Source organism: Drosophila kikkawai, chromosome 3L (assembly GCF_030179895.1).
Source record: "Drosophila kikkawai strain 14028-0561.14 chromosome 3L, DkikHiC1v2, whole genome shotgun sequence".
NCBI lineage: Eukaryota > Metazoa > Arthropoda > Insecta > Diptera > Drosophilidae > Drosophila > Drosophila kikkawai.
Window position 1 is genome coordinate 11,062,886 of NC_091730.1, and position 27,513 is coordinate 11,090,398.

At 36.3% G+C, this 27,513-nt stretch overlaps 10 protein-coding genes across 15 annotated transcripts in view; 4 read left to right on the top strand and 6 right to left on the bottom strand.

The window, feature by feature from the left end:
* kug (FAT atypical cadherin kugelei) overlaps positions 1-989 on the bottom strand; it is a 22,773-nt gene extending 21,784 nt beyond the window's left edge. For both annotated transcript variants that reach the window (XM_017178684.3, XM_070286038.1), the window contains exon 1: positions 795-989. The gene's annotated coding sequence lies outside the window, so the exon portion shown is untranslated. The remainder of the gene's footprint in view (positions 1-794) is intronic.
* Positions 1-10,704, top strand: part of Gabat (4-aminobutyrate aminotransferase) — an 11,204-nt gene extending 500 nt beyond the window's left edge. Inside the window, exons 2-6 of the mRNA XM_017178687.3 lie at positions 8,461-8,746; positions 8,803-8,927; positions 9,102-9,273; positions 9,370-9,532; positions 9,620-10,704. Coding sequence (XP_017034176.1) covers positions 8,710-8,746; positions 8,803-8,927; positions 9,102-9,273; positions 9,370-9,532; positions 9,620-10,583 — 1,461 coding nt within the window. The 5' untranslated portion in view covers positions 8,461-8,709 and the 3' untranslated portion in view covers positions 10,584-10,704. The remainder of the gene's footprint in view (positions 1-8,460; positions 8,747-8,802; positions 8,928-9,101; positions 9,274-9,369; positions 9,533-9,619) is intronic.
* Positions 5,693-7,381, bottom strand: Tom20 (translocase of outer membrane 20). Its single transcript, XM_017178688.3, has 3 exons — positions 7,179-7,381; positions 7,042-7,117; positions 5,693-6,150 (listed from the first exon to the last, which is right to left on the bottom strand). The coding sequence occupies exons 1-3, from the start codon at positions 7,306-7,308 to the stop codon at positions 5,844-5,846; spliced, it is 513 nt and encodes a 170-aa protein (XP_017034177.1). The 5' UTR covers positions 7,309-7,381; the 3' UTR covers positions 5,693-5,843.
* A 129-nt stretch (positions 10,705-10,833) lies between the features above and the next one.
* Positions 10,834-12,615, bottom strand: LOC108082992 (probable methylmalonate-semialdehyde/malonate-semialdehyde dehydrogenase [acylating], mitochondrial). The gene has a single exon (XM_017178615.3). It carries the CDS (start codon positions 12,452-12,454, stop codon positions 10,892-10,894), a length of 1,563 nt encoding a protein of 520 aa, XP_017034104.1. The 5' UTR covers positions 12,455-12,615; the 3' UTR covers positions 10,834-10,891.
* Positions 12,616-12,844: 229 nt separating this feature from the next.
* On the bottom strand, positions 12,845-18,894 carry Nca (neurocalcin homolog). The gene is made up of 6 exons (XM_017178833.3): positions 18,813-18,894; positions 17,531-17,590; positions 13,711-13,810; positions 13,528-13,646; positions 13,233-13,421; positions 12,845-13,174 (listed from the first exon to the last, which is right to left on the bottom strand). Exons 3-6 carry the CDS (start codon positions 13,778-13,780, stop codon positions 12,980-12,982), a joined length of 573 nt encoding a protein of 190 aa, XP_017034322.2. The 5' UTR covers positions 13,781-13,810; positions 17,531-17,590; positions 18,813-18,894; the 3' UTR covers positions 12,845-12,979.
* Positions 14,824-18,892, bottom strand: LOC108083152 (neuronal calcium sensor 2). 3 transcript variants are annotated; one of them, XM_070286163.1, is made up of 6 exons: positions 18,813-18,882; positions 17,531-17,590; positions 16,112-16,252; positions 15,893-16,036; positions 15,250-15,378; positions 14,824-15,117 (listed from the first exon to the last, which is right to left on the bottom strand). In XM_070286163.1, exons 3-6 carry the CDS (start codon positions 16,220-16,222, stop codon positions 14,941-14,943), a joined length of 561 nt encoding a protein of 186 aa, XP_070142264.1. In that variant the 5' UTR covers positions 16,223-16,252; positions 17,531-17,590; positions 18,813-18,882; the 3' UTR covers positions 14,824-14,940. The 3 variants fall into 3 exon arrangements, with proteins under 3 accessions (XP_070142264.1, XP_017034324.1, XP_017034326.1); XM_017178835.3 differs by having other exon boundaries at positions 16,112-16,344; XM_017178837.3 differs by lacking the exons at positions 15,893-16,036; positions 16,112-16,252 and having other exon boundaries at positions 18,813-18,892.
* A 1,097-nt stretch (positions 18,895-19,991) lies between the features above and the next one.
* On the top strand, positions 19,992-21,841 carry fln (flightin). 2 transcript variants are annotated; one of them, XM_017178641.3, is made up of 4 exons: positions 19,992-20,063; positions 20,703-20,984; positions 21,047-21,202; positions 21,291-21,841. In XM_017178641.3, the coding sequence occupies exons 2-4, from the start codon at positions 20,707-20,709 to the stop codon at positions 21,421-21,423; spliced, it is 567 nt and encodes a 188-aa protein (XP_017034130.1). In that variant the 5' UTR covers positions 19,992-20,063; positions 20,703-20,706; the 3' UTR covers positions 21,424-21,841. The 2 variants fall into 2 exon arrangements, with proteins under 2 accessions (XP_017034130.1, XP_070142263.1); XM_070286162.1 differs by lacking the exon at positions 19,992-20,063 and adding an exon at positions 20,590-20,605.
* A 53-nt stretch (positions 21,842-21,894) lies between these two features.
* Positions 21,895-24,507, top strand: Csas (CMP-sialic acid synthase). Of its 2 annotated transcripts, none has more exons than XM_070286161.1 (5): positions 21,895-22,042; positions 22,510-22,700; positions 22,817-23,021; positions 23,082-23,249; positions 23,307-24,507. In XM_070286161.1, the coding sequence occupies exons 1-5, from the start codon at positions 21,990-21,992 to the stop codon at positions 23,413-23,415; spliced, it is 726 nt and encodes a 241-aa protein (XP_070142262.1). In that variant the 5' UTR covers positions 21,895-21,989; the 3' UTR covers positions 23,416-24,507. The 2 variants fall into 2 exon arrangements, with proteins under 2 accessions (XP_070142262.1, XP_070142261.1); XM_070286160.1 differs by lacking the exon at positions 21,895-22,042 and adding an exon at positions 22,067-22,443.
* schuy (schumacher-levy) lies at positions 23,460-25,561 on the bottom strand. Its single transcript, XM_017178623.3, has 2 exons — positions 24,836-25,561; positions 23,460-24,761 (listed from the first exon to the last, which is right to left on the bottom strand). The coding sequence occupies exons 1-2, from the start codon at positions 25,419-25,421 to the stop codon at positions 23,587-23,589; spliced, it is 1,761 nt and encodes a 586-aa protein (XP_017034112.1). The 5' UTR covers positions 25,422-25,561; the 3' UTR covers positions 23,460-23,586.
* A 268-nt stretch (positions 25,562-25,829) lies between these two features.
* On the top strand, positions 25,830-27,457 carry hale (hale-bopp). The gene is made up of 2 exons (XM_017178639.3): positions 25,830-26,138; positions 26,277-27,457. The coding sequence occupies exons 1-2, from the start codon at positions 25,915-25,917 to the stop codon at positions 27,367-27,369; spliced, it is 1,317 nt and encodes a 438-aa protein (XP_017034128.1). The 5' UTR covers positions 25,830-25,914; the 3' UTR covers positions 27,370-27,457.
* Positions 27,458-27,513: the final 56 nt, after the last annotated feature.

Genomic DNA, 27,513 nt, shown 5'->3' on the forward strand with positions numbered 1-27,513 from the left:
ACTTTTTAAGCAGAGAGCGAACAATTAAAGCACAGTTTTTAATTGATGTTGAAGAGATTCTCATTGCGTCATGTGTCACAATTAATTACCAGAACAAACCACTTGTTCGTGGAAGGAGTTTCGAAACAATTTTACTGTTCACGGAATTCATGAAAATGTAAAGGTTGCGAAATGGGTTCGGTGTGAACCGCATATGTACATATTTATGTACATACTGATGTGAGTAATAAAGCCCGTAATTTATAAGAAAGAAGCGAACGGCAGTTAAGCACTTCAGAAAGGGTGAATCAGTCAAAGGTAAAACTTGTTATTTATCCCAAAACATAACGATTGGCTTGTAATTCTGCAAGTGGGTTTGAGTCAATACATACATACATATGTCACAACAACTCGCCTACGCAATTTGAATTGAAACCCTTTTTCAACTTGTCTGGTGTCTGGTTTCTCACTTTTAAAATCAATCCACAAATTCACAACCACAATCACACTTTGGCCAACTGCTTTTCCCGTAAATTTATATAGAAATGCAGCGTTTACATAGGTATGTATGTAATGCCCGCTGCATACATATAGTATGTATGTGCGTATGTACACAGATAACATGTGTCTCTTTTTTCGGGGGCCTAATTTTCGATAAGGTAAATAAACACACATACCGCAGCCGCGAAGAACTGACTGTAGGCAGCACTTTGTTAAAACTCGGTTTAATACATAAAACACGGTCGGAGGTAAATCTTTAAAAAATTGTTTGGCCAACATACGGAGAGATGCATTTGTATGTGTGAAAGGTATACCTTTACAATAAAAAGTTGCTCCCTCAGCGCAAACAACTTCGGTGGAAATGAGTAATACTCGGTGTTTTCGTTGGTTGTTCGTTAATTTCGAGCCGCACACATGCCCCTAGATATATTTTCATTCATCACAGAATTCTAGAGCACTACCACGGAATACACATTTATTTTATTTTATTTAACTACGATCCTCCCTCCCGCTCTCTTCCACAAACAATTTGATTTGTTTCGCAACACTGCTGATACGGTCACACAGATACAAAACATCGATAGACTAGATCGGCATTGATCGATAACTAAGTGGTCTGCGATCTACAAGGGCGCGTATTTAAACGAACTTACGAACGAGACATAACATCCAAAATAACACTATTTTTGGTCCCCTTGCCTAGGCAAATACAGTGGCAAATAGAATTTTAAAAAATACACGCACAACTTTCATAAATACATTTTAACTTGGCTTGCCCCTGTTCTCATAAATTTATTTTTAAAGTTTTACTACCTCTGATAAATTGGGCAATAACATGCTCTATGATTCAGATTAGATAATATAAAAATAAATAATATAAACAAACAATAAAATAAAATAAGCTAATAACAAAAAACGTTGATTGTACATAGAAATAATTGTAACTAAAAACCTATTAAATAATTACCGTAAATAAAATATATTTTACGTGGATTAAAACGCACAAAAAGTAAAGATATGTGTGGTCTATGTATGTATTTGAAAAGCTATTTTATGGACATCGGTTAAAAATCTACCAAATTATTTCTTTTCAAGATCAGAGTAAAGTCCTGACAGGACACAAAACTTGAAATCCTTCATTGCGTATGATCCGTAATGGCTGTGATTCTTAACAAATAGAAACAGCCACAAAATAATGTTTAAAATATTTATTTTCAATCCAAGAACAAGTAGTCCTGTCAAGTCTTAAACTTGGAATCCTTCACTCCTTAGTATAATCCGTATTGTAATGGCTGTGATTTTTCAACAAATATTTAGAACCAACTAAATATGAGGCACAGTTTGGTTCTTAGGGGTATTTCTTATTGTTGCACAATCCACTGGTATTTGTTAGATTTAAGGGATTTCGGGACTTTCGGCACTCACGATTATGCAATATTTAAGCACATTTACACTTATTTTTTATAAACCATATTAATGTAGTGAACCGTGTACACACAATACGTATACGTACATATTTCTGTATTTCACAGGGGGACATCACTAGCACTGGAAATGCGTGTTGGCATAGAAATATTTATTGAATCGCATACTGACGCGTATCCTGGGAGTCATATTAAAAGAATAGCGCGGCTGTTGATTGAAACATACACTTCTTTCAATTGCAAACTACCGAATTGCACAATATACCGCGACTTTAACCAACATAAACCGCAGCCAATGAGAACAGAAATTCAACTGTTTCGATATTTCGCAAACGCGACTCTTCTGGCCAAGGCAGGTCCTTTCGAACCGAGGTCCTTTCGGGTTGTAGCACAACCCTCGAGTATGATATCCTGTTGCAACATAGAACTCATACACGGTTGACTGAAGGTTAAAAAAACTCTATTTCCCCTTATCAAATTACAGGCATAGAGCTATGCGTGAATGTTAGTGCTTCCATTTATTTCCCTTTATTTTAACAGTAAGGATGTAGTCCTTAAAACCACCAAAACATGTATGTTATTTAAAATCTGTACACAGTAACAGGACTGTGAAAGGTATTGCCCTATTTTTCAAGACTTACAGAATGTCGTTAGACTTAAATTGACCTTTTGCCTTACGAGTCATATCATTTTATATTTAATGTAATGGAATAAATTAATTAAATTAATTTTAAAGGGCAATCATAAAATAAAATAATAAATCTTTGTGCAAGTTAAGTACCCTGTTCTCAATATATTGCCTTTATTGATTAAAAAATAAAAAATGGCCATGATTTATTTGAAGAGATTACAGTTATAATTATTTCCTAGCCTAGACTGCTATAAATTTCCAAAATCTTTTATCTATAAAAGGAAATATAAAAGGATATACCGAATATCGTTTAAACATTTTATAGTACTATAAAGGATTTAAAAAGTTTCATACACCTCATCAAATTTTCGTTTACTGGCGCTATTCATTCCGAATTGTTCTACATTTTGCAAATACCGGTTTTCATTTTTAACTCCGAACTAATTTTGCTGGCAAATTAGTGGTTTTCAATTTAAAAAGCATAACGGAAACGGAGAGATGTTTGTATTTCTATCGATAAAACATATAGGAAGCAGCTGAAGCTGATTAAGAATTCAGTATTTGGTGGATTTGTGAAATCTGAGCAAATATATATTTATCAATATCTGCTGCTGATTATTAAGGTACATAGCACTTTAACCGCATCCGTACTATTAGCAAATGTATTTAAATTTATGAAACAGCTAACCAGCAGTTCTGCGACTGAAAATATACTTATACATTGTTCAAACGTAAATATGAATGAATTAATGCAAACAATAGAAGCAAATAAAACCCGAATTCTGGATCTGGAGGAAAAATTAAGGCACTACCAGGAAAAATGCAAACAGCAAGATGATCTCATCAAGTCCCTAAACAATTCCATTAATTTAATCGCTGAAGTCTCAAAGTTAATGAATCATCGAGTTGCGGAGATGCAAACATTGCTCGTACCAAAAGTAGACGGGTTTACTTCCGCTTCTAATCAGAATTTCGTACAGTTATCACCAGACTCGGAAATATTGAAATTAAATGAATCTCTGCAGAAAAAAATATTATATCTCGAATCCTTTATTAAGGAAAAGAAAAAGTATGAAAGTATCATACAAGAAAAAGACCAGAAAATAGAAGAGCTTGAGGCCAAAATTAAAGTCTTGACACATGAACTGGAAATCTTCTCAAACTCTCAAGAATCTGTTGAGCCAAACGACCAAATTACTCCTATGGTTTTCCTCAACCACCCAAACACTTCCTTGATATTATTTGAAACAAACATTCACGATCCGTTTGCCTTAAGGGGGGGGTAAGGTATTTAATTTTTTTTTTCGTAAATTTTTTTTTATTTTTTATTTTTAAAGTTTAACATCTTAAGAATATTGTGTCCAAGTTTTACATCGATCAGAGTGAAATTGACGAAGTTATGCGGATTTGAACGAAGGTCGGTTGGTGTTCAATGCATGGGAATCACAAAGTTTAAAGCGCTCTCCTGAAAAATTCAATATTTCAAATCGGTGTACACGATTACAGAAAAACTACTGGACCGATCGATTTGAAATTTGGCACACACATTCTTTAACTAATTCCTCAGGTATTCACGTCGGCCTTTTTTTAATTTTTAATTTTTATATATTTTTAAATTAAGAAATAACGTTTTTTTTTAAGTCAAAAATCGGGTTTTTGACTTTCAAATATCCTAAAAAATCACAAAAAAACTAAAAAAAAAAAAAACGCTTCGTGAATACCTCGGGACACTTATCCTTTAACGAATGAGGTATAATTTTTTTAGATCGGATGATCCTGTGGACTGTTAGGATGTACACCGCAAAACAACTTTTTTTGGAGGCGACTCTGGAGATTCCCTATAACTTCTCTACCTCTAAATATTTTTCAATACAAAATTTATCAAAAATTATTCAAATGTTGTGTTATTATATGGTATTTAATTCATTAAGCTAACTTTAGCCGTTCCGCCACAATAATTTTTTGAAAAGTGGCCTTTTTTGCACCGAATTAACCTTACCCCCCCCTTAAAGGTTGAGAACATTCCAGGTGCCGGAGCCGGTTGGCTGGTCATTCAAAATCGGTTCAATGGAACTGTGAATTTCAGTGGTAACTCTGAAAAAACAGTCGGTACTTTAGATGGAGAGTTCTGGATAGGCTGCGAAATATTGAGTCTCTTAACAAACCTAAAAAGACACGAATTGTACATTGAGCTTGTCGACTTTGATGACAACAACGCGTTTGCTAGGTATGACAATTTTAAAGTGGAAAACTATATATCAGACTACAAGTTACTTTCCCTGGGTGAATACTCGGGAAACGCTGGCGATGCAATGCGAATTCATGAAAAAAATTTTTTTTTCTTACAAATCCATAAATATCAATGGAAAATCTGAGAAATTTTGGTGGTGGTATGGCGATGAAAAGGGATGGTAAGAAATTAGATTAAATAAATTTAAGTAATTTACTACATTCGAATAACATTTGCTTTAATATTTACAGTAATTTAAATGGCCCGTATTACGCATCAAAAACCAAACTGAAAAATGAAATGGGTATTTGGTGGGGCAACTGGTATCATGGTTCCATATATACTCTGAAGTCGTCGAAAATGCTTATAAGGCCAAAATTATAGATGGACATCAACCAAAGAAAATATTCGAATGTCATCGATGCATTTACTAAATAAGAAACAAATGTTAAATAATATTACAAATATATTGTGTACTTTAAGTTGCATGCGACATTTAAAGAAAAAAAAAAAAACATGCAACATTTAAAGAAAAAAATAAAATATATATATTCCCGATAAACGTAAATCGCTTTGTTTAAAAAGGTTATAAGCTATTTAGTCTGTGTTTGGGATTTTCAACAAATTCATTCGGCAAATTTAAAGTCGTTTATAGTTTTTGTTTATCAACATTTGTTATCTTTTATTGTTGATACATTTATGCATATATAAACATATCCAATGTGAGGAGAAATGCCTGGCTAAGCACAGCTTTTAGTTCTCAGTTTCTCAATGTGCAGTTTAAATTAGTTGGTTTGAAAACGATTAACATTTGCCATACTAGATTAGAGTTTGCTTTTGCCGCTCATTGAGAAAGTGGGTAAAAGTTGATCTTTAACACTCTATCAAACGTAACTACCACACAAAACATATACGGGAACACAGTCATTAAGTGTTAACAGTTTACGCATATTTATTTTTATGTATTGGGAACATCCAGAGAAATCAATATATAAAAAGAAATATGTGGTTTATATATGAAGCCCTTAATTTCTACTGTTGAAATTTACATTTCAATTTCTGTAGCCATCTCCAAGTATTATTCAAGATCATCGATAATTGCACCCGATGAGCTTTCTATTATCTTAGCGCCTTCGAGCTGTTGTCCCGAGCTCGAACCCAAGGAGATGGGGCCGTCGTTCCCCTCCGACGCCCGATTTCCGAACTCTTGCATTTTGACGATCAGCATCGCGAATACTTGAGCTGGAAGGGAGGACTGCAGCACCTGCAGCAGGCGAGCCGGCTGGCCGCATACAACGATGGCATTCGCCAAATGCTCAACACCGCTCTCGAAGTCACCGCTAGCGATAAGGGTTTCACCCAGTTGGATTTCTTGCACAAAGTATCTGAAAGGATATTATTGTTGAGGATTAGGTGATATATATAAGGGAATTAATATTCATTCAGGGGTATAAATATGTATAATTTATGTTAAAATCTGTAATAATATAAAGGAAACTATAGTTTTTTTTAAATCTTCTACCAAACGAGACTTTTAATGTAATATTCGCATCAGTAATTATAATACATCTAGAAACTATCTTGTTGTTGAAAACACTTGTTAAATGAATTGTATTTATCGTAGGTTAAGTGTAAGAACATCTTTTTCTTTTGTTAATTTGAACATTAAAGGAGGCAAGGTATTTAATAATATATAATAAGGTATTTAAATAATGAGTCATGACAAACAAACATATGCTTTTGTTATCTGAGATATGTTATAGCCAGCTGATTCCTGATAAAGAACAGACACAGGTGGTTCCACAAATTTCATATGAAATTAAGAAATTTAAAGCTCTGCCTATATTAAATTAATCATTAAATTATTTTATTCCAGTTAAATATGTATGTAAATATAATATCTATAGGTCCCAGATATACATACAAAAAAAAACCTTTCACTAACATAAAAAAGCTCTAATTTCTCATCAAAATAATGATTTTTCCCTAGAGAAACAAGAAAATTGTTGCAATTATTTAATAATGCAATGGTTTTATCTATTAAGATGATAATGCCCTGACTAGTTATAGAATTATCTATAGGTAAACACAACATAAATACATTTAAACATTTGTTCCGTTACATATATATGTACATGATGTATATTCATACATACATGTGTACATCACTGGCGTGCTAAGCACAATTCTCGCGTATGAATGGAAATGTTATGAATCGGCAAGAACTACACGTGCCGCGTTATATAATATAATGATTTTTATGTAAAAATGCCTACCTTTCAATGGCTTCATGGTCGTTTAGATTTGGAATTCCAGGTTTGGCAGCGCCAGTTTTTTTGTTGCGGCGGCGACCTAGCATGTGATGAAATGTTGAGTTTCTTTCATAATTAACTTTCATGTCAAATACTCTTACGCTCACGGACTTTCTTCTTGTACTCTGGGTCATTGCGGCGCTTCTTGTCGAAGTAGATGCAGTATCCTATGAATAACGTTCCAGCCACTCCCGCTGCAATGCCAATTGCAGTTTTGTTCATTTCAATCATTACAAAAATTTCCGATTCGTGTAGTTTATATATATATATAGATTTCTTAGGGATGTGAATCAAAAAATATATTTTTTAGGGATGTGAAAAACCAAATTATCAGTATATCGATCATTTTTTCTAAAGATTGTATTTTATATCGATATTTTTTGCTTGTCCAATCGATAGAATGTCGTGCGTGAAAAACTATTTATAGCCGTAATGAAACAGTGGAAGTAAAACACGATAGATTAATTTTTTATTTTTAAATTTAAATTTTAAATATTTAAAATTTCATTTTATTAGCAAAACTGTTGTGTAAAAATTAATTATTATTTTATAAATCAAAATTTATTCTGTATTTAAATTATTATTATTTTCCGATTTTTTTTTTATTAATTACAAAATTATTTTTAAATTAAAGATAGTGGTAGAGGTATAATTCAGATCTCAGATCAGCTTATTTTCAAACGAATTACCTTTTGATTTGAAACATACAATTTCTATTATTATTGTATTGTTCATAAATTTAAAAATTGTGTATATTCTGCATTATATTCGAAGATTAAAATTATAAATAAAACATTAAAGAGGTATCCAATTTTAAATTATCCCTTTATGATTTACTCAAAAATAAAAGGGAAAATATTTATGTTTTACTTATTCCCAATGTATTTTTTACTCTTTTATTTTTAAATATTAAATTTAATAATAAGTGTTTTTGTTTGAAAGATCTTATGTTTTTTTTAAGTGATGAAATTAATTATTTATTTATTTTGTTTTTTACTGTTTTTTTTTTTTACTATTTAATATTTCTAGCATCGAGTTAGAGAAACCACAGTCTGAAAACGTTATAAAGATTACTATAAAAGAGTAATGCAACATATTTAAATACATGTTGTCCTTTTTATCCTAAAAAATAAATATATATATTTTTTAGCTCATTTATCCTAAAAAATTATATACACATAAAACATAGGGAAAAAATAAATAGCGTTTAAGTCTATATTTAAGTGTTATTTTTTTCAGCCAACCAAGAAAAGGTTACTTAGAAGATGAAACTAATTAAACTAACTTAATAAAGTAAATTAAAACAAGTTCATTGTAATAATTATTATTCTATAAAGTTAAAAAAAAACCTTATTTTATTGTATTAATTTTATTTTGTCTAAGGAGATATATTAGTTTACCTTGGAAGGACCGGAAAATATGTAATTGACGCAGAACCATGAGGAATTTCCAAAGCTAAATTGACAAGTTCCCAACTGAGAGTGTGTGATTGTTCTTAAGTGTATGGATATATGTATAAGCCCGCATACATAACCATTTATATGTTGGTATTCTGTAAATAAATATTAGTGATTCGTTAGTCTTCCGATTGAACAATTCCTTCACTTAACCCCGGAGCACTCGAGAGTAACCATGCGGAGCTTGTGGCTAAATACGTTCGCCAAGCAGAGTAAGTACTTGAAAATGTTTAACTTTTGCAGTTATTGTAACGAGATTATTTTTTAGGCTTGTGTCGGTTGAGTACCAAAAGGTACTCCACCAACAATGAGCCCAAGGAACCAGTGGTGAGGACAAAATCAATACCTGGCCCCAAATCAATTGAGCTTAAAAAGCACCTGGATTCTGTTCAGGTGAGTTTTATTATAGCTATCAGTTTTCTGATAACATGAACTGTATATTGTTTTATTTATTACTTAATGCACTTATCTGAACCGCTTTCATTTTTGCACATCAGACCACACATGTGTTGTTATTTTTGGGCAACAAAGGCCACTTATTAATTAAAACAAATTGCTTTTTTATAGGCCACCGGAACCATTCAATTCTTTGCTGATTACGAAAAGTCCGTTGGAAACTACATTCACGACGTAGATGGAAATATTTTGCTAGATGTCTACACCCAGATTTCCTCAGTGCCCTTGGGATACAACCATCCAAGATTATTTAAGGTCTTTACCAACGAGCAGAACCTGAAAAGTAAGTTTTCTTTTATTTTATTTATTATAATTTTATATATTTTCGGATTGTTCTTTCGCTGTTTTCAACATGAAGTTTATTTTTAATTATTTTCAGCTTTAATAAATAGACCTGCACTTGGTGTCTTCCCTGGAAAAGAATGGCCGGACAAATTGCATTCTGTTTTAATGAATATTGCACCAAAAGGTCTTAATAAAATCACCACTATGATGTGCGGCTCTTGCTCAAACGAAAATGCTTACAAGAGTATTTTTATATGGTGAGTTACTATATTGATTTTTAACTAACTTAAATTGAGAGCTTTCCTGTATAAATTAAAATATCAACTTTTTATATTTCCCTTAAGGTACCAAAACAAACTACGTGGAAATACTCCTCTCACAGAGCAAGAGAAAACCTCTTGCATGATCAACATTCCTCCAGGAGCTCCTAAGCTTAGTATTCTCTCATTCAAAGGAGCATTCCATGGTCGCACCCTAGGGGCACTTTCCACCACACATTCGAAATATATTCATAAACTAGATGTTCCTTCCTTCGATTGGCCGATTGCCTCATTCCCTCAGTACAAATATCCTCTGGAAGAAAATGTAGAGCACAACAAGAAGGAGGACGAAAAGTGCCTAGCCGAGGTACAGGATCTTATTGAGCAGTACTCGAGCAAGATTCCCGTCGCCGGAATTGTGGTAGAACCAATTCAGAGTGAGGGAGGTGACAACGAAGCTTCGCCCGAATTCTTCCGAAGCCTGCAGGCCATTTGCAAGAAGAACGGCATTGCCCTCTTGATCGACGAAGTGCAAACTGGAGGAGGAAGCACTGGAAAGTTCTGGGCTCACGAGCATTTCAACTTGGAGAGTCCCCCGGATGTGGTGACCTTCAGCAAGAAGCTGCAGTTGGGTGGTTACTTCCACAACGACGACTTTATTCCCAATGAGCCGTACAGGATTTTCAATACCTGGATGGGAGATCCGGGAAAAGTGCTGCTCTTGGAGGAAATTGTTAAAGTAATCCAGGAGGATAATCTCTTGGCCAATGTCAATGTGGCCGGAAAGGTTCTTAAAAATGGTTTATTGAGCTTGGAGAAGGAATTCCCACACATATTGAACTCGACACGCGGGCGTGGCACATTTTTGGCCGTCAACTGCACCAATACCAAGGTGCGAGATCAAATAATTGGAGCCTTGAAGTTGCACGGCATCCAAACTGGAGGGTGTGGGGAAATTTCCATTCGATTCCGCCCAGCTTTAGTATTCAAGGAATACCACGCAAACATTGTCCTGGACCGTTTCCGCAAGGTTCTGAAAGCAATGTAAAAACTAACACAGAAAACTATTTAACAAAATGAATGTGCTTTGAAAATTGCTACCGCATGCAAATATATAATATATGTTACAAAAATGAATAATAAATGGAATTTATTTTTTCTTGTCTTAATATTTGTTTATAATTAATGCAAAGAAAACCAGGATATGTTGATTGAACCCAACGTTATTAAGGAAAGTATGACATATTTTTCTATATTTTTTTCAAGTTGAAATATTGTAAAATTTTCGATTCGTCCAGTACATATATTCAGAAATTCAACACGCGGAACAGCTCGACATGGATCCCACACCCGCATCTACGTCATGGTGGGCATGGCCACCGCCGCCTGGGCGTGGTTCACGTCCGTCTCGCTCCACAGCTGGGTTACCGTCTTGGTCTGCGTGTAGAACTTGATGCCCTGCTTGCCGTAGAAGTGGTGGTCGCCGCGGAAGGAGCCACGTGTGCCGGTAAAGGAGAACATGGGCAGGGGCACCGGAATGGGCACATTGACGCCCACCTGCCCGGCATCGATCTCGTTGACGAATTTGCGAGCGGCGGCGCCGTTGGTGGTGAAAACGGCAGTACCGTTGCCATAGGGATTGGCATTCACAATGCCGATGGCTTCGTCCAAGGTGTCGGCCTTGAGGATCACGAGGACAGGACCGAAGATCTCCTCGGTGTAGCACTTCATGCTGGGCGTGACATCACTCAGGATGGTGGGGCCCACAAAGTAGCCATCCTCATAGCCGGGCACACAGATCTCGCGTCCGTCGAGGATGAGCTCGGCGCCCTCCTTCACACCGGACTCGATCAGGTCGTTAATGCGCTGGCGAGAGGCGGCGCTGATCACGGGTCCGACATCGGTGCCGGGCTCATGGCCGGCGTTCACCTTCAGCTTCTGGGCGCGATCCACCAAATCGGGAATCCAGCACTGGGCATCGCCCACAAAGACGGCCGTCGACAGGGCCATGCACCGCTGGCCGGCAGCACCGAAGGCGGCTCCCGCCAGCTGGTTCAGTGTCTTCTCCTTGTTGGCATCGGCCAGGATGATGCCGTGGTTCTTGGCCCCCATGTTGGACTGCACCCGCTTGCCGTTCTTGCCGGCCCGCTCGTAGATGTACTTGCCAGCCTGGTCGGAACCCACAAAGGACACGGCCTTGATTTCGGGCGCATCGCAAATGAAGTTCACGGCGTCGTGCTGGCCATGGATGACGTTTACCACGCCGGGTGGGCAGCCGGCCTCGTTCAGCAGCTCCATCAGCAGCATTGTGGCGCCGGGCACACGTTCCGAGGGCTTCAACAGCATGGTGTTGCCGGTAGTGATGGCCACTGGGAACATCCACAGCGGAATCATGGCCGGGAAGTTGAAGGGAGCCACGCCGGCGGTGACGCCTAGGGGCAGGACCAGCGAATAGGTGTCCATGTCGCGGGCTACATTCGCCACCGTCTCGCCCATCTGAAGCGACGGAATGCTGCAGCAGTGCTCCACCACCTGGAGGCCGCGCAAGACTTCGCCCTTGGCATCGGCCAGAGTCTTACCCTGTTCCTTGGTAATATTCTTGGCCAGCTTGCCCATATTCTCCTTGATGAGGGCCTGCAGCTTGAACATCACCTGCTGGCGGGTCAGAATAGACTTGTTGCTCCAGGACCGGAAGGCCTGCTTGTTGGACTCCAACGCCGTCTGCATCTCGTCCTTGGTGGTCTTTGGCACGCGGGTTACCACCTTGTTGGTGGCCGGATCGTGCACATCGATCCAATCCTTTGTCTTGGACTCCACAAACTTGCCGTCGATGAACAGCTTGGTGGTGGGAGCGGCCGAGGAGTACGTCCTCTTGGCCATCTGGCGGGCCTCAGCGCCGATCAAACTTACAAGGGACATCTTGAGAATAGAGGAGAGAATTGGGTGGATAACTGCCAGGAAGGAAGGATCGCTTCGGTTTGAATATGGCCGGGAATTGCGTGGCGCTCCACTAGAAATTCCACCAAGTATTAAAATAGAAGTGAAAGAAATAAAATTGAAATTTGTGAAGCTACACCCCTCGCCTTCTACTTCGAGGGATTTCTTCAGCTGATTTGCTGATCATATTCTGCAAATTTCAGAATAATCCTTTAAGTTGTATACTCCAGATGTTTTATTATACTTACTTTTATTTTATTAAACATATTTTATACGATTCGATTTCCTTTATGATCATTTTATTATGAAAAATTTAAAACCTTAACATGGGTGTTTTGGAACGGTCATAATAGATATTATTTAATATTATAATTAAATATTATAAGAATTGTTTATTATTAGAAAGAAATATACATAATGGCCATACTGAAAAACAAAACAATTCAATTCGCAATTACTCTATACACTGTTAAATGATTATTGCTTGCATTTCAATATTATTTTTAGTTAATGGGACTGCGGATCACACTGTAATAATCGTACTATTGATGGATCACTTTTGGCTCCTTCTATGAACTCTTCCAAGCTTAATTTGCCATCCTTGTTTCGATCCATTTGGCGAAAAATCTTATCGGTTCGTTTCTCAGGAGTACTTTCGTCCTCTGGCATTTTCATCACCGATCCCACCATTTTATATATTGCCTATAAATTGTTAATTTAATTTAATTACTTTAATATAAAATATGTTTTAATAACTTACTGTAACAATTTCAAGCATTTCCTGCCGCGATATGTATCCGTTTCCATCTAAATCATACATTGAGAATGCCCATTTTAGTTTTTGCTCAAGTTTACCTCGAGATGTGACACTTAGTGCACACAAAAACTCTCTAAAGTCTATAGTGCCATCGCCGTTAGCATCAAATGTCCTAAAAACATGTTCTGCAAACTGGGGATTCAAATATAAAGATTATTACGAAATGTAATAAATGAAATATATTAATTAAAGAAATCATAATTTAAAAGAATTGATTTGCCTTTAGGTTTCTTCTTACCTTGCTGGCATCGCCATATGGAAAAAAGTTCCCATATATCTTCTTAAATTCCTCTACTGATAAATGCCCGCTTGGGCAGTCCTTAAGAAAGCCTTTATACCATTCTTGGATTTCAGCATCTAAAAAAAAAAATAATTAAATATTTATAATTATTATAAATAATAATATCAACAGCTTACTTACCTGTGAACTCTGTGTTTTGTTTGAGGTCCTCCAAAACTTCAGGCTTTAGTTTACTATTTTGCTTTCCCATTGTTGCAGAACAATTTCATTATACAGTTATCTTGAAATGCAATGTAATATTTTGAATTAACAACTAGAACAAATATATTGAAATTATAGGGGAAGCTTTCATCGGGAACCGAGGATTTAAATACCCTTGCAGCCAAAGTTTACAGATTTGCCAATTAATTTCATTTTACCATCTTACAGGTGTGTGTGTAAAGCCTTAAAAAATATAGGATTTCATGTCTAAAACAGACATATTTAGATCTATTTATAATATAATCAGGAACCAATCTTCATACATACTTTAACAAATAAGCATTTCCAATTTGGTCTCTCATAATCATAGAGATGTAAGGCTAAAAAGGAATAGAATTGTCAATGTTGTAAGTGCTTAATTCTACCATATACCTAGAGTATCCAAAATTTATATTTGTAATTCAAATATATATTATATAATACCGAAACTCGTATAATGATAAAATTAACAAGGCCATGAAATAACATTGACTTCAGGCTTCTTTAAATTTTGTTTAAAAGCTGAAAAAAATATCTCTAGATCTACATTCTAGATCTGTAAGCACTATTACGCATTTTTTTAATCTGTGTATATTCCCAGAAGGAAGGGCATTCCTTTTTCATTTGCTCACAAATGCATCTTGTTATTAAGACGTCTTTGCATTTACGTTTCATGTAGTGAAAGCCAATTTCCATCTGTTCCCACAACCCGAATAATAATACGGTATAAAACGGATCTTTTATAAATAAAAATTCTAAATATAAAATGAAAATTAGTCAATCTAGGTCAGTTACTACCTTCTACGTTGGCGTATAAAACTAATTAGGCAATTACTGGATACTAATCCCTAAAGCTAAAATCATACTAAGCAGCGTTTTGAGTTGTTTCCTTTTGTATTACGAAAGACTTAAACTTAATATACATTTATAAAGAGTTCAAGTCTTTTCATATGTCAAATAAAGCTTACGAGAATGTTTGTAATATAAGAAAAGAACAACTAAAAAAATATATATATATCTCGAATAATTTTTAATGACGCACACTCAAAATAGTTTAATGATTTCATAGTTTTATAGTAGTTTAATTTTAGTATAAGAAATATAAATTAAATATTTATACATTTCATTACTGATTTCATCAAATACACACATATTGTAGGATATAATTGTTTATGGTGCCAACATTTTTGACAACTCCTCATCTTGCAAGCATCCCTTTAAGAACTCATCTTGGGTTAATTGACCATCGTTATTTTCGTCCATTTTTGCAAATATATTTTTTGCTCTTTCTTCTGCTGAATCAGCTGGACGATTAGATGAGCACGCTCCTAGCATGTCATAAATTGCCTGAAAAGTACATCAAATATTATTAAATACCATGACAGAGTTTGACCAATTCTGAGGGAAATATTTCGAAAAGAATGGCTTGTATATTTCATTTATTTTAAACTAAAAAATCAAAAGAAAGTCAAGTTATACCTGAACAATTTTGGTCATTTCTTGTATGTCTATGACACCATTGCCATCGACATCGTACATTCGAAAGGCCCACTTTAACTTTTCCTCTGGTGTTCCGCTTGAAGTTACATCTATTGCGAGTAAAAATTCCTGAAAGAACATTATTATATTTAATATAAATAGGTATATTTTAGGCTAAATAAATTTTTTATTATTAAGTGAGTGTCATGCGTCAAGGGAGTCCATACATATCTGTACAATAATAACACAATATGCATTCTCATCACATATAGAATATATATACGATCATCCCAATTCACAGGCCAAACGATGGATACCCAAATATGTAAAAATGTTTCAGGTAATGCGTTTTTTAATCTATTGAAAGCGTTGGAGCCACAACAGGCGTAACAAAATCCCTAACAACCATCAAATTTAAAGAAATATTAAGTTTAAATTTATTTAAACTTTACAAAAATGTACTATCCACATTCAACTGGCGAACTCTGTTAACTGGTAGTTCAAATGAACCCTCACTGCAATTGTTAACTTTATTTCGCAACATTTAATTCTTTTTACTTGCGTTTCCTTACCTACACAGCCTTCAAATGAAATTCTGTATCCTGAAGCCGAGAGAAAAAGTGAGTAATGGAGGAATAATTACCTTAAAGTCAATATATCCATTTTTGTCCATATCGAATGTACGAAAGACATGGTCGCAAAACTCTTCCGCATTTCCGGATGGAAAAAACATTTTATACATATCGACAAATTTAGCTGGCGTCAATCGGCCGTTGGGACAATCTTGCTACACAAAAAGAGAGACGGAACGTACATATTTTTGAGACTTTTCGCCCGTTGGTGTGGTAATATTTGTACTCACCTTAAATCCTTTATACCACTCTTTAATAGTAGCCTCGTCATATCTCGTATGGGTTTTTAAGAACTCCATGTCTTCTTTGGTTAAACGGTCTTTACTACTCAAGCACCCCATATTTGTTCACTGTTTATAACTTTTTAGGAGCTAAATTGTGTGTGTATTTAAGTTTTTTCCTTGTTTAAATTGCTTCGCCAGGTGTGTACATTTGAGTTAATTTTTATTTCTGGACAGAAAACCTACTCGAAATCAATAATTTTGCTTGTATAGCATTACGTTAACGATATGTATGAATTGTGGCACGAACAAAATGATGGTTGAACGAGCGACTCATTTATAAAATTTTCTTGATAATAATAAGCAAAGTTGTACTTGACTATTAACTTGTATATTTCAAACCTGATGTGTACCGAAGGACTAATCAAATGGTTGAGGCGCATGCGCGGAAATTGTCTCTATACAGGACGATTATTGGTTAACCATATTTTCTGTACACGGTAGGACTTTTTTAAAAGAGAAACAGGGTTGCCAACGCTCACCAAGGACTATTATTTATTCGTTTTCGTTAATTTAATTTCGTTTTTAATTTAATAATGCTAAAAAAACAGTTTGAATAAGAAAAAACAGTTATTGTCGTTGAATAGTTTTCCTGGTAAAGATATATTGTAATCCCAGCGTAAAAGCTGCTTCATTATACTAGCAAAGTATGCTAATTGCTTTCAGCTTTTTATATTAATTAATTTTATATTAATTAATTAATTAAAAACCAATAGAGTTTAAGGCGAGTTCCATTTAAAAACCAGTTTTTTTTATTGTTGTTAAAAATTATTTATATACAAGCAATGCAGAGCTGCAAATTAAAAGCTTATATCAGTTCGTTCCCACGTAGAAGGGTTACCTCTTTAACCCCTTAAACAAAACGCCACACAAATGAAAGTACGATACCGTTAGAAAGCTAAATACCGTTCTGCAGAAAGCTTAGATCAATGATCTAATAGTTTCGATATTTTATTTCACAAACACGAGGTGACATTATGCTAATCATGTATTTGTTAAATCTTTTTGAACTGAAGACATTAACTTTTTGTGATCACTTTATCGGAAAACAATTTGAACAATCTTCTGCAAGGGTATATAATATAGTTTATATTGGGTTTTCATTATTTTTAGAATTTATTTGCAGCCGTGTATGCCTTCGCACATTTAATGTTACCAAATTCTTGTTTTTTATTATTGTTATTAGTTCATAAGTTTGATTATTTTTAAGGGTTTACACAAACTGTTTGGATATATTTAAATAAAATAATGTCTGTTTAATTGGCTGCTTAGGTATTTAGTTAAACATGCATTTTAGGCTATATTTAAGCTAGGCACGAACATTATCGATGCGTTATATTCTTTATTTAAAAGATAAGTTTTACTTACATCAGATAGTGTTCCGTCGACCAAGTCAAATAGCATTATTTACCTCTTGAGGCTAATAAGCTGAAAATAGAAAATAAAATTAAATTAATGTTGAGTTATAATAAAGACTAGAAAAAAAAAGTTAACTAAATGAAATATAATATTTAGAAAGATACAATTTACAAAATATTTATAGAAAAATTTAAAGAAATTAATAGGTTAATGTTATCTTTATGATTTTCGCAAGCTTTTAAATATTTTTCAAGTTCCCAAGAAACCATAAAATCCATAAATATATAAGAAATATATATTTATAAACTGTGTGATACACTCATGTACCGAAAATCGCATTTCACATCTAAACGAATTCTTTTAAAAAGTCAATAAAATGATCCAATTATCTGAAAACTCAAAAGTAGGAAATTAGGTGAGTAACTTAAAAGCTGCCATTAGATGTTTTTTTTTTATATATATTTTTCTTTTTTCAATGAACTAATTCTCATTTTATATTGTAATTGAGATTCTGGGCTATTAATTACTATTACTGCGATCTCTGTTACTACTCCTCGTGGCGAAGCACTCGAAAACAAAAGAATTTCAAATCCACTGAGCGAAATGGAATTTTGGCACACGCACACGCCTGCGTGTCACGTGGGGAGCACGGCCCGCGCCTATATTTTTTTCTGCCACAACATTTTCTGTTATGGCCTTTTATTTGCCTATAACTTCTGCACTTCTGTATATTAAACAACCGAGAACTGAGAACTGCACTTTCCAGGCCAACATAAAACTGAATATTCCTTGTAGTCCAAGTCTAAGCTGGGCTCATTTCCAATAATCGAATGGCATTGGCCCCCAACTGACCGACCACACGTCCTCACTCCCACTGGATACTCCACAGAACCTTCTTACATAAAATGGCACTATTTGATCCAAGGAATTTAAATACATTAATATAACCGGCTCCAGAGATGTGGGACTTTCAATTTAAATTAAGAAGGTTGTTTGTCCATACGTCTGTATGTGTGTGTGTGTGTGCAATGTTTGTATATTTGCAATGAATTTGTTTGTCACACAGGCGGCACATGCCCTCAAAAAACAATGCTTAGCGCAATTCGCATACGCATTTTTATTTCCGATATAAATTCGTCCTAAATTGTTATTTTTGATATTTATATATGTATTTACATGCATATATACATATGTACACACAATATATGCAAGCAAAATTAGCGCAGTGTGTATATATGGCACTCTCGCACTCGAATTTTGGATGCCTTCACTTCCGGAATGCGATTATTACCTGAAGAAAACTGACACATTGATTTTGGGCACATTTCTGCAACCTGCTAAATGAACAATACCACTTTTTGCAATTGCAATAAAATTCGAAAACACAATCAATACAACAAATTTAGGGGTGGCAATAGAGGTGGACAAAGTGATGCGGAACCAGTGATTTGGAACTTGTGAACTGGATCATTTGGGGTGTTAGACACGACAATTCCCAATTGTTCCACATAAAATATTTAAATTATTAATATTAAGAAAGTTTCAAATTAACAACATTTTTTATGTAATTTAATTGAGATTAGGAAAATTTGTCATGTTTATTTTTTTTATATATTTTATATTTTATTTGCTCTTAAACAGTATGTATAATTTTATTAATTATATTATATTAATATTTTATATTTAAAATGTAACAAGTTTTAAATTAATAGATTAAAAAAGCATTTTTTAGTGTGGCAAAACCGATTAACGATTACTTATGTTAAGCTGGCGCATAATAATCGGCATATAATCTATCGGCATCGGCAATGGCCCGCGGTTTAGAGCCGCTATATAATATAGTCATCCGATGTTTATAAATTTAATACTGTGATTCTAGAATGAAAATAAGAAAATGGTAATAAACTGAAAACTATTAGTTTTTTATATATTTATTTCCCTATCGTTTATATGTCAGCTATATATGTATACAATATAGGGGTTCGATCTACCCCATTGAAGGTTTATTCAGATACATAACTTAACAAATTTAAAAACTATAGTTTTCTCACAAACGGACACCCGGTCATTTCTAGATCGCCTTGGCTGTTGATATTGATCATCTTCATTACATTTTTAACATCTGACTAAAATTAAAATACTCACTGCAAGGGCATGAATATTATAAATATTATAATATTTATTTGTATTATTTTAATATTTAAACAAGTTTACAAGCAACACAGAACAAAACTCATTTAAATTATTATATTAAGACCCTTGCAGAGAGGTTTAGCTATCCAAATTGTCAAATTATTTTATAAATGTTTGTTTTTTACATTTTCTAATAATAAGATATTGGTCCTAATCCGCTGATTGTACCGGTACATAGGTGTTAATAGTGTTTCGCTCAATTAAACTAAATATATATGTATGTCAACAATGTATATAGCTTCTGCTTCCCGATATATTTAGATTAAGTTTTCTAAGTGCATTTGTTTCGAGCAGCAGTTTGATCAATTAGTCTTTTTTCTTTTATACCAGTATAAACACTATTGTAAAGGTATTATCGCTTAATTTTCAAGTGAACCAAATATCCTAGATACCTTATTAAAATATTCAAAGGAAAACTAAAGTGACAATCTTGCATTAAATAATATTAAATAAAATAATTAAATAAAATATAATTATAATATAATTAATTAAATAAAATGATATTTAAATATTGTTTAAAATTAATCAATGGCAAGGACTTATCCTTGATTTTAGTTTTCAATCTTCCATATGACTTTAAATTTAATGGTTTTCCTTGAATGCCAAATATGTGTGCTAAAAAGTCTTACGTTAACGGATGCTGTAAGCCTTTTATCACTTCAAGACAAAAATAGATGAACATAGGTGCTAAATACACTAATGAAATTAATCAAGTTTGTCCTTAATTCGACCAGTTTACTTTATTCTTCAACCTATTTTTAGAAACTGATAGAGTAATTTAATACTTAAACACCATAAATGGGAACTAATCTGCAATTGTTTCGCTATGTTATGCAACTTCCAAGTAAAAAAATAAATTTAAATGGTGGAAAAATACGAATCAGTAACAGTGTCTGATAAATTGTTTATTATTTGATATATTTCGGAAACTCTTATTAAAAAAAAAAAAAATAGATATTAAAGCTTTGATTAATTATCTTTCTTCCAGTAATATGGGAGACGAAGAGGATCCATGGGGTTTCGACGATGGCGGCGCTGCTGCTGAGGAGCCATCAGCAGGCTCAACATCTAATCAGGGAACTCCTGCTCCTCCCTCCAAGGCACCGAGTGTGGCTTCCGACCATAAGTCTGAAAGTGTGGCGGTCGGCGGGACTCCGGCAGGCGAGGAGGCGGCTGCTGTAGAGGAAGAAATTGAGTTCAAAGCGCCTCCACCTCCGCCAGAAGACGATGGCTACAGGAAACCAGTTCAATTGTACCGACACTGGGTCAGGTTGGTGCCTTACCTTATATGCCGTGCTATTTTGCGATTCTTATGCAATGATCTATTTTCAGGCCAAAGTTTCTCCAATACAAATATATGTACAACTACAGAACCAATTATTATGATGATGTGATTGACTATATTGATAAAAAACAAACTGGAGTGGCCCGTGACATACCTAGACCCCAGACGTGGGCGGAACGTGTCCTGCGCACTCGAAATATCAGGTAATATTACAAAATAATCCTCGGGTATTTAGAGTTATAACTTAATTTCTGGATATGTTTTTTCTATTTCTCATTTTGAAATCAATAGCAGTGGCATTGACTCGTTTGCTCCATCGGCAAAGAGGGACAAGCAATTAATCCAAACACTGGCGGCCTCGATTAGAACTTATAATTACCACACCAAGGCATACATTAACCAAAGGTATGCCAGTGTGCTTTAGTGAGCACACTTAATTGTAATAATAGAAACGTTTTAAAAGATGAACTCGTAGTCATAACAAATATGATCGTTTTTAAATGATCTATACATATAGTAAGTCACTAGGCGTCTGTGTTTTTGCGCATCTCCACGCAATGTTGACCTTATATGTAGAATGAGGTTAATACTGCTCGGTAAAACTTTTCAAGAACCAAAGATTATATTTTGTATATTTTCTTACAAGCGTAATTTCTGTTAATATATTTTTATATATATATTTACGTATATTAACACAACTTACCTCTTGGATACATGGTATTTTTAAGATTATTTACTTCATATCTAGAAAAGTAAATAAACTAAAAAACTGATTTATATTGGTAAGCTAAAATAAAAAAAAACTGTGCAATAAATAAAAGAAAAGAAATATTATGATTTTATTTTGGGATACCTTATTTTTTGTCATCTCAGAAATCCCTTCAACATCAATGCTACTCCCTTTCCAAAAATATTTAGAAATTTTTTCCTTGACCTCAGCAGAAGACACATCCACCTCGGACAACTGCCAGACTAGTACTGCTCTCTAATATGAGAGATTGGTGCAGTCCAAAGTCCAGAACATATAAAAGCTACAAATACAAGTAAGCACAGCCTAAAAAGCCATAATAGATTAAATTAACGTTTTGTATGCTTGTGAATTAGTAGAGCAAACAGAGTGGACAAGTGACTCACTCATAAACTATGGTTTATATCAATTCAAATATAAAATCTAAAACATCTAAAACTACAGTAAATAAAACACTTAAATGAAAATAGTTATAATAGTAAGTTACTTCTATAAATAAATCACTAAAATGTAATCAATTTAAGCTACCAGCCTCACTGGTTCACTCTAATCACAACAAGCTTGTAGGTGCAGTCAGTTGCTATAGTCTTTTATTCATATTGAAACCTTAAAACAGAACACAATGTTATTTACGAGACATGCATTATGTTTTATTTTTACACTATTTGTGGTTAAAATAAGTTGTACAGATTTATGGTAAGTAAACGTTAGTTTTATCTAATGACAAATAAATTATTTTACCCTAACAGTAATTATTTTCAGTTTAGAAAACAATATACACGCCCTTATTCTAGCTAGAGGAGGAAGCAAGGGTATAAAACTAAAAAATCTAGCTCAAGTTGGCGGCTATTCATTGTTGGCCCGTACAATTAAAACAATTAAAAATTCTTCTTGTTTTAAACACATATGGGTTTCCACGGACGATAAAAACATAGCCTTGGAAGCACAAAAGTGTAAGTGTTTTAGCAGTAAATAAAAAAGGGTAATTTACAAGTGTCACAAGCAGTGAAATATCCCTCAAAAGCCTTTACAATTCACAAAGTTTCCTCTTTCATAAATTGACTCGCAGTTGGTGCATTGGTACATCATCGTCCACTTCAATTTGCGAGAGATGATACTCCTTCCATTGATGCCATTGCTGAGTTCTTGAATTCACACACAACTATTCAAGATTTTGCGCTCTTTCAATGTACTTCCGTATTTTTAAAAACTAACTACATTCAAGAGGCAGTGCAAAAATTCGAGTCACACGACTGTGTTTTTGCTGCCAAGAGGTAAGACAGTCGTTATATTAATTATAGTAATATATATTATAATTTTTATATTAAATTTAGATCTCATTACCTGCGTTGGAAAATGGTTGACGGTTTCTTGGTACCTGCTGAATTTAATTTAACTTCCAGGCCAAGACGTCAGGACTGGAAGGGAGATATAGTTGAAACGGGAATGTTTTATTTTTCAAGAAGACGTCTGGTGGATATTGGTCTGCTACAAAATAATAGGTAAAAATATTTATTATCCACAAGTCAAAATAATGTTATACTATTTAAAATTTGTAGGTGCTCCATTGTGGAAATCGATGCCAATGACGGCCTGGAGATTGATTCGGGGCACGACCTCACCATGGCAAAATATATTTTAAGTAGTAGAACGAAAATTGATCTATAAAATTCTTTGCTATAATCTAGAGTTAAATAGTTTAACACTTAAAGTTTTGGGTTAGCTGATATTTAATGTCGAGTTCGTTCTTTTTGGATATATAATAGTTTCAGGATATTCTAAAATAGTCCACATGGTAAGAGTTAATTCTAGAAATTACTAAATTGCTTCGGATACTATTTACTTCGGGGCAATTACCATCGATGTAAAGCGACTGATTCGTCTGGTCAGGAGCCTTGGGAAATTGCTCGTTTCGGTGGGTTTCAGGATCAGGCAAGTTCGTCCGCACCGAGTTGAAAACAACGTGGTGCTACTGATATTCGTTGCACCTCCTCCTCGAGGTGCTTCTGAAGACGTATCCTTATCGGTGGCTTGCTCTTGATGCTTTTGGTCCTTGCTTAATGGCTGGGTTCTGGAGCTTGGACTTATTTGCGGTTCTTTGGAGAAGAAATTATTCAAGCCATTTTGGTTGAGTCCTTCCTCTTCGCATTCTTCCAACCTCATTTCCTTGCCGGACTGCTGACTGAAGCTGCAAGCGCATTTGGAAATGTGTCCCTGTTGTATCAACTGCCCCATTTGCACTGGGAACTGCTGCTGCTGGTTGTTCACGAACCTTGCACAATTGCAGTGTGGATAGGGATGGACTTTCATGCGGCAGTGGGACCACTGACTGCGGCTGGGCATTGGTTGGGCCTGACAGGGGTTAATGCCAGGACGAAAGTTGCCGCCGGGCGCAAAGCCAGTTTTTGAAAGGACAGGACGAAATGCGTGATGACTGACCTGATTGCTCGCAGGCATGCCGCCCTTGTTGCAGTGCCCGGGGAATCCCTGGGATGACTGGTGCTGCGGACTCGATACTGGACAGCAGAATGCGGAGCGGCTACAGCAGCGATAAGGATATCCATAGGGAGTTAGCAGACAGCGGCCCAAATTCTGAGGGGAGCAACAGGTTGTCTTTGACATTTGGCAGCCTTGTGGAGGCCTTGACAGACAGCAATTGCTGGTGCAGAAGGAGGAGCAAGATGCGTTGCTCGATACTGCACTTTGCAATTGCTGGCAAGGGGCCACAGAGATGCCAGACCTGGAACTCGCCTGAGGCAAGGCCACTAAGCTGATGGTAAAAAGGGGCGAAGGCGCCTGGCTGTTGTTTGGGAGCTGCGGTTGCTGCTCTTGCTGCTGTTCAATTTCTTGTGTTAGTGGCTGCGACTGCACTTGGAGACTGAAATTCTGAGCACCCCCAGCTTCTACTCGGGTTTCTTCGGCACTCGAAGAAGGATGCTGGATGTGAGGCACTGGCACTGCGGTTGGTACATAAACTGGCTGCGGTAGATTTGGAGTTGCTTGGACACCTTTTTCTAAGGAGGTATAATTATAATTATATTTAAAAATTAATATATGAATATTTCACTTAACCCATTGCTGGCATTACCTTCAAAACAGCTGTTATTGATTGATGCCATATCCACTTGGGAGCCCATCTCATCTGTCTGACATTCAGCATGGGAGCTCATCACTTGTGATACCGTCTCCAGCTGACAGCATTCGCTTTGGCTTTCACTATGATCCAGATACTCCATAATTTCATTTTGGGTCGAAGCATCCTTTACCACAGTAAAGGAGGGCCTGTTGGCCAGTATCCTGTCACCGATCTGTATAAACAGCGGCGTACTCCCAGCGTTCTGAATCTCATCCAGCGGTGTAATGCTCATGCTTATCTTGTCCATACTCAAGGCTGCTTCACTTTCGTCTGAACCCACATGGAGGTCATTGGTTTCTCTGGAATCCATGGTAGCCATGCTAACGCTGTGTTTCTTCCACTTCCTCGGCTTGACCCTCGGAGGCCATTTAGGAATGCGGCGTCTAGCGGGCAAAGTTCTGCCGGTTTCTGGATTGGTATCCAGCATTTTTGAACCAACCTGATCATCTTTGCCCACGATGATCAGAAAACAGCATGTGTCCTCCTCGTTGGCCTCAGATTCAATGGAAGAATTAGCGTTATTCGGAGCACCCATCATGTCCAACTTTTATTTGCCTTGAGTTTGGCAAATTTGCATTCAATTGATGTTATATTTTTCACAGCATTTTAGATGATTTTGGTAGCATAAATTTCGAAATAAGTTTTCTCAATGCCCTAGCGATGTGAGTTTCTAGTAACAATGGGTTACTTTCTGTTTGGAGATTTATAGTATTTAAAGAAATATTTATTAATATTAAAAATGTATTATTTTTGGCATAACAAGTTAACAATGAATGAATTTCTCATTCCACTGCTAATATTATGAGGTTAAATAAAGTCACTGCCACGATATTTGGTTGTTTTCCGTGTCAGTGTAAGAGCTAACATTAAACCTTTACCTGAATGTGAAAATTAATCCGACATTAAGAAATCAAACCTAATTTAGTCTCTAATATCTGTATGTAGCAATCCAATTTTGTCCATTCAAATACAAATTTCAACAAAATCAGGTAAATTATAATGCACAAAATTTAAAAGTCGGCTTGTTGAAGATGTTCTGCACGGAGAGCTGTGAGCATGGCTGCAATGCAACGTCTTCGGGAAAGCTAATCTCTGGCAATGGGACGCCAACCCAGACGCAACAGCAAGGACAGCAACAATTCAGCATGTGCTATGCTCCACTGTCGGTGCAGGCGCAGGAGCTGGGTGGCAAGTGCGAGGCAGAGCCGCCCAGGGTGGGAATGTGTTTGGTCACCGAGGGACCCGAGGGTCTCAGGTAGGAATCGGACCTTTACTGAAAATATTGGTGATATATATTACCAAGAAAGGATCATAGATCCAAGATCATAGATTCTAGATCCTAGAGTCTAAATTTTTAGTTAAAGAACACGTTTCTCTAAAATTACCTTTTCAGCATTGACTGCAATGTTCCCTTGCCCAATTCCTTCAATTTGGACGAATACAGAAAGCAGATGGTCTGCTCCTGCGGCCCGTCTGTGAATAGCGGTGGCTACATTGATAGCTTCTGTCTACCGACCTCATCAGCAACTGCTACTCTCAATCCCATCCAGACGCAGGCCTGCAGCTTTCAGTGCCAGTGTTGTGCCGTCGAAGCTCCCTCCTCCTCAGGGTTCGACGCGAGATTAAAGCAGACCACAACTGCTCCATCATTAGGACCTTGTCCAATGCCCAATCTTGTGACGAGAACTTCCAGACCAGAGCAGACGATGACGGTAAACCAGAAGGTTTCTCCAGGATCGGCCGTAGGGCCGCAGATCTTATATTTGGCTGCCCCCACCTCGCCCGTGCCTGAGACAGAAGCCAATTGCTATCCGCCAGACCAGCAGCTACCAGCTTACATATACAGTATGATTCCGGTGCAGTGCATCTCCCAAGTCTGGAGCCCGCAGGCCATCAATCTGGTGCCAGTGGGTGCGCCAGTGCCTCAGCCGCAGCTTCTACCGCACCAGCAGCTTGTGACGAATCCTGCACAGAATTCGCAGCTGCCGACGCAGCAGTTGTTGCGCTACGACCTACCCCTTTCTCGCCTGGTAGCGGAGCTCCGACGGGAGCGGGACAGGCCCTGTTGCGAGTCCACGACTCCGGTACCACTGGCTTTCCAGCTATATGCACCCGCTCAACCGGTGACTTTTTATGACCCCCCAGAATCCGCGGTTAATCCAAGTCTGGCCAAGGTCGAGGTTCCTGCTGCAATGCCTTCACCCGATCCGATGTCAGTTCCCATTGCTCCACAATCAGTATCGTCAGCACCGCCAACTCCACCGCCGACGGCGTCTGAACCGGCCCGATCCACCAGAACCCGGTCAGACAGCCCAAAGTGTAGCCGTTCCTTCCAGCGCAGCAAAGAAAAATGGGACAACAATGGAGCTGGAAACATGGCATGCATGAAATGTGGCAATTGCTGGCATTGTCCCCGATGCAGTTGCGGCGCCAATTGCTTCTGGCATCCCGGCTTGGTGCGTACCCCGCCAAGGGACAATAGGTAGTATTGGCACAAATCAAATTATTGGAATTAAAAACGAAAAAAAAACTGATATTTAAAATTATTAAATATTTCTAAAAATCGCAACTAAAGTAGAAGAGTTTGCAGTGTCTTGAAGAGATTAAAGTTAAAGGTTAGAAAGGAAGAA

Bases quoted from the DNA above. Each gene is read 5' to 3' on its own strand.
- Tom20 (XM_017178688.3), bottom strand. From the start codon at position 7,308: ATGATTGAAATGAACAAAACTGCAATTGGCATTGCAGCGGGAGTGGCT. The intron at 7,118-7,178 runs GTAAGAGTATTT...ATCACATGCTAG, and splicing joins CAAGAAGAAAGTCCGTGAGC to GTCGCCGCCGCAACAAAAAA. The intron at 6,151-7,041 runs GTAGGCATTTTT...ATATCCTTTCAG, and splicing joins GACCATGAAGCCATTGAAAG to ATACTTTGTGCAAGAAATCC.
- LOC108082992 (XM_017178615.3), bottom strand. From the start codon at position 12,454: ATGTCCCTTGTAAGTTTGATCGGCGCTGAGGCCCGCCAGATGGCCAAG.
- Nca (XM_017178833.3), bottom strand. From the start codon at position 13,780: ATGGGAAAGCAAAATAGTAAACTAAAGCCTGAAGTTTTGGAGGACCTC. The intron at 13,422-13,527 runs GTAAGAAGAAAC...TTGAATCCCCAG, and splicing joins CATATGGCGATGCCAGCAAG to TTTGCAGAACATGTTTTTAG. The intron at 13,175-13,232 runs GTAAGTTATTAA...AACAATTTATAG, and splicing joins AAATGCTTGAAATTGTTACA to GCAATATATAAAATGGTGGG.
- LOC108083152 (XM_070286163.1), bottom strand. From the start codon at position 16,222: ATGGGGTGCTTGAGTAGTAAAGACCGTTTAACCAAAGAAGACATGGAG. The intron at 15,379-15,892 runs GTAATTATTCCT...ATGTTCTTTCAG, and splicing joins ATGGATATATTGACTTTAAG to GAATTTTTACTCGCAATAGA. The intron at 15,118-15,249 runs GTATAACTTGAC...TGTACTTTTCAG, and splicing joins AAATGACCAAAATTGTTCAG to GCAATTTATGACATGCTAGG.
- fln (XM_017178641.3), top strand. From the start codon at position 20,707: ATGGGAGACGAAGAGGATCCATGGGGTTTCGACGATGGCGGCGCTGCT. The intron at 20,985-21,046 runs GTTGGTGCCTTA...ATCTATTTTCAG, and splicing joins TTGTACCGACACTGGGTCAG to GCCAAAGTTTCTCCAATACA. The intron at 21,203-21,290 runs GTAATATTACAA...TGAAATCAATAG, and splicing joins CTGCGCACTCGAAATATCAG to CAGTGGCATTGACTCGTTTG.
- Csas (XM_070286160.1), top strand. From the start codon at position 22,370: ATGTTATTTACGAGACATGCATTATGTTTTATTTTTACACTATTTGTG. The intron at 22,444-22,509 runs GTAAGTAAACGT...AATTATTTTCAG, and splicing joins ATAAGTTGTACAGATTTATG to TTTAGAAAACAATATACACG. The intron at 22,701-22,816 runs GTAAGTGTTTTA...ATTGACTCGCAG, and splicing joins AGCCTTGGAAGCACAAAAGT to TTGGTGCATTGGTACATCAT.
- schuy (XM_017178623.3), bottom strand. From the start codon at position 25,421: ATGATGGGTGCTCCGAATAACGCTAATTCTTCCATTGAATCTGAGGCC. The intron at 24,762-24,835 runs GTAATGCCAGCA...ATACCTCCTTAG, and splicing joins CAATAACAGCTGTTTTGAAG to AAAAAGGTGTCCAAGCAACT.
- hale (XM_017178639.3), top strand. From the start codon at position 25,915: ATGTTCTGCACGGAGAGCTGTGAGCATGGCTGCAATGCAACGTCTTCG. The intron at 26,139-26,276 runs GTAGGAATCGGA...TTACCTTTTCAG, and splicing joins GAGGGACCCGAGGGTCTCAG to CATTGACTGCAATGTTCCCT.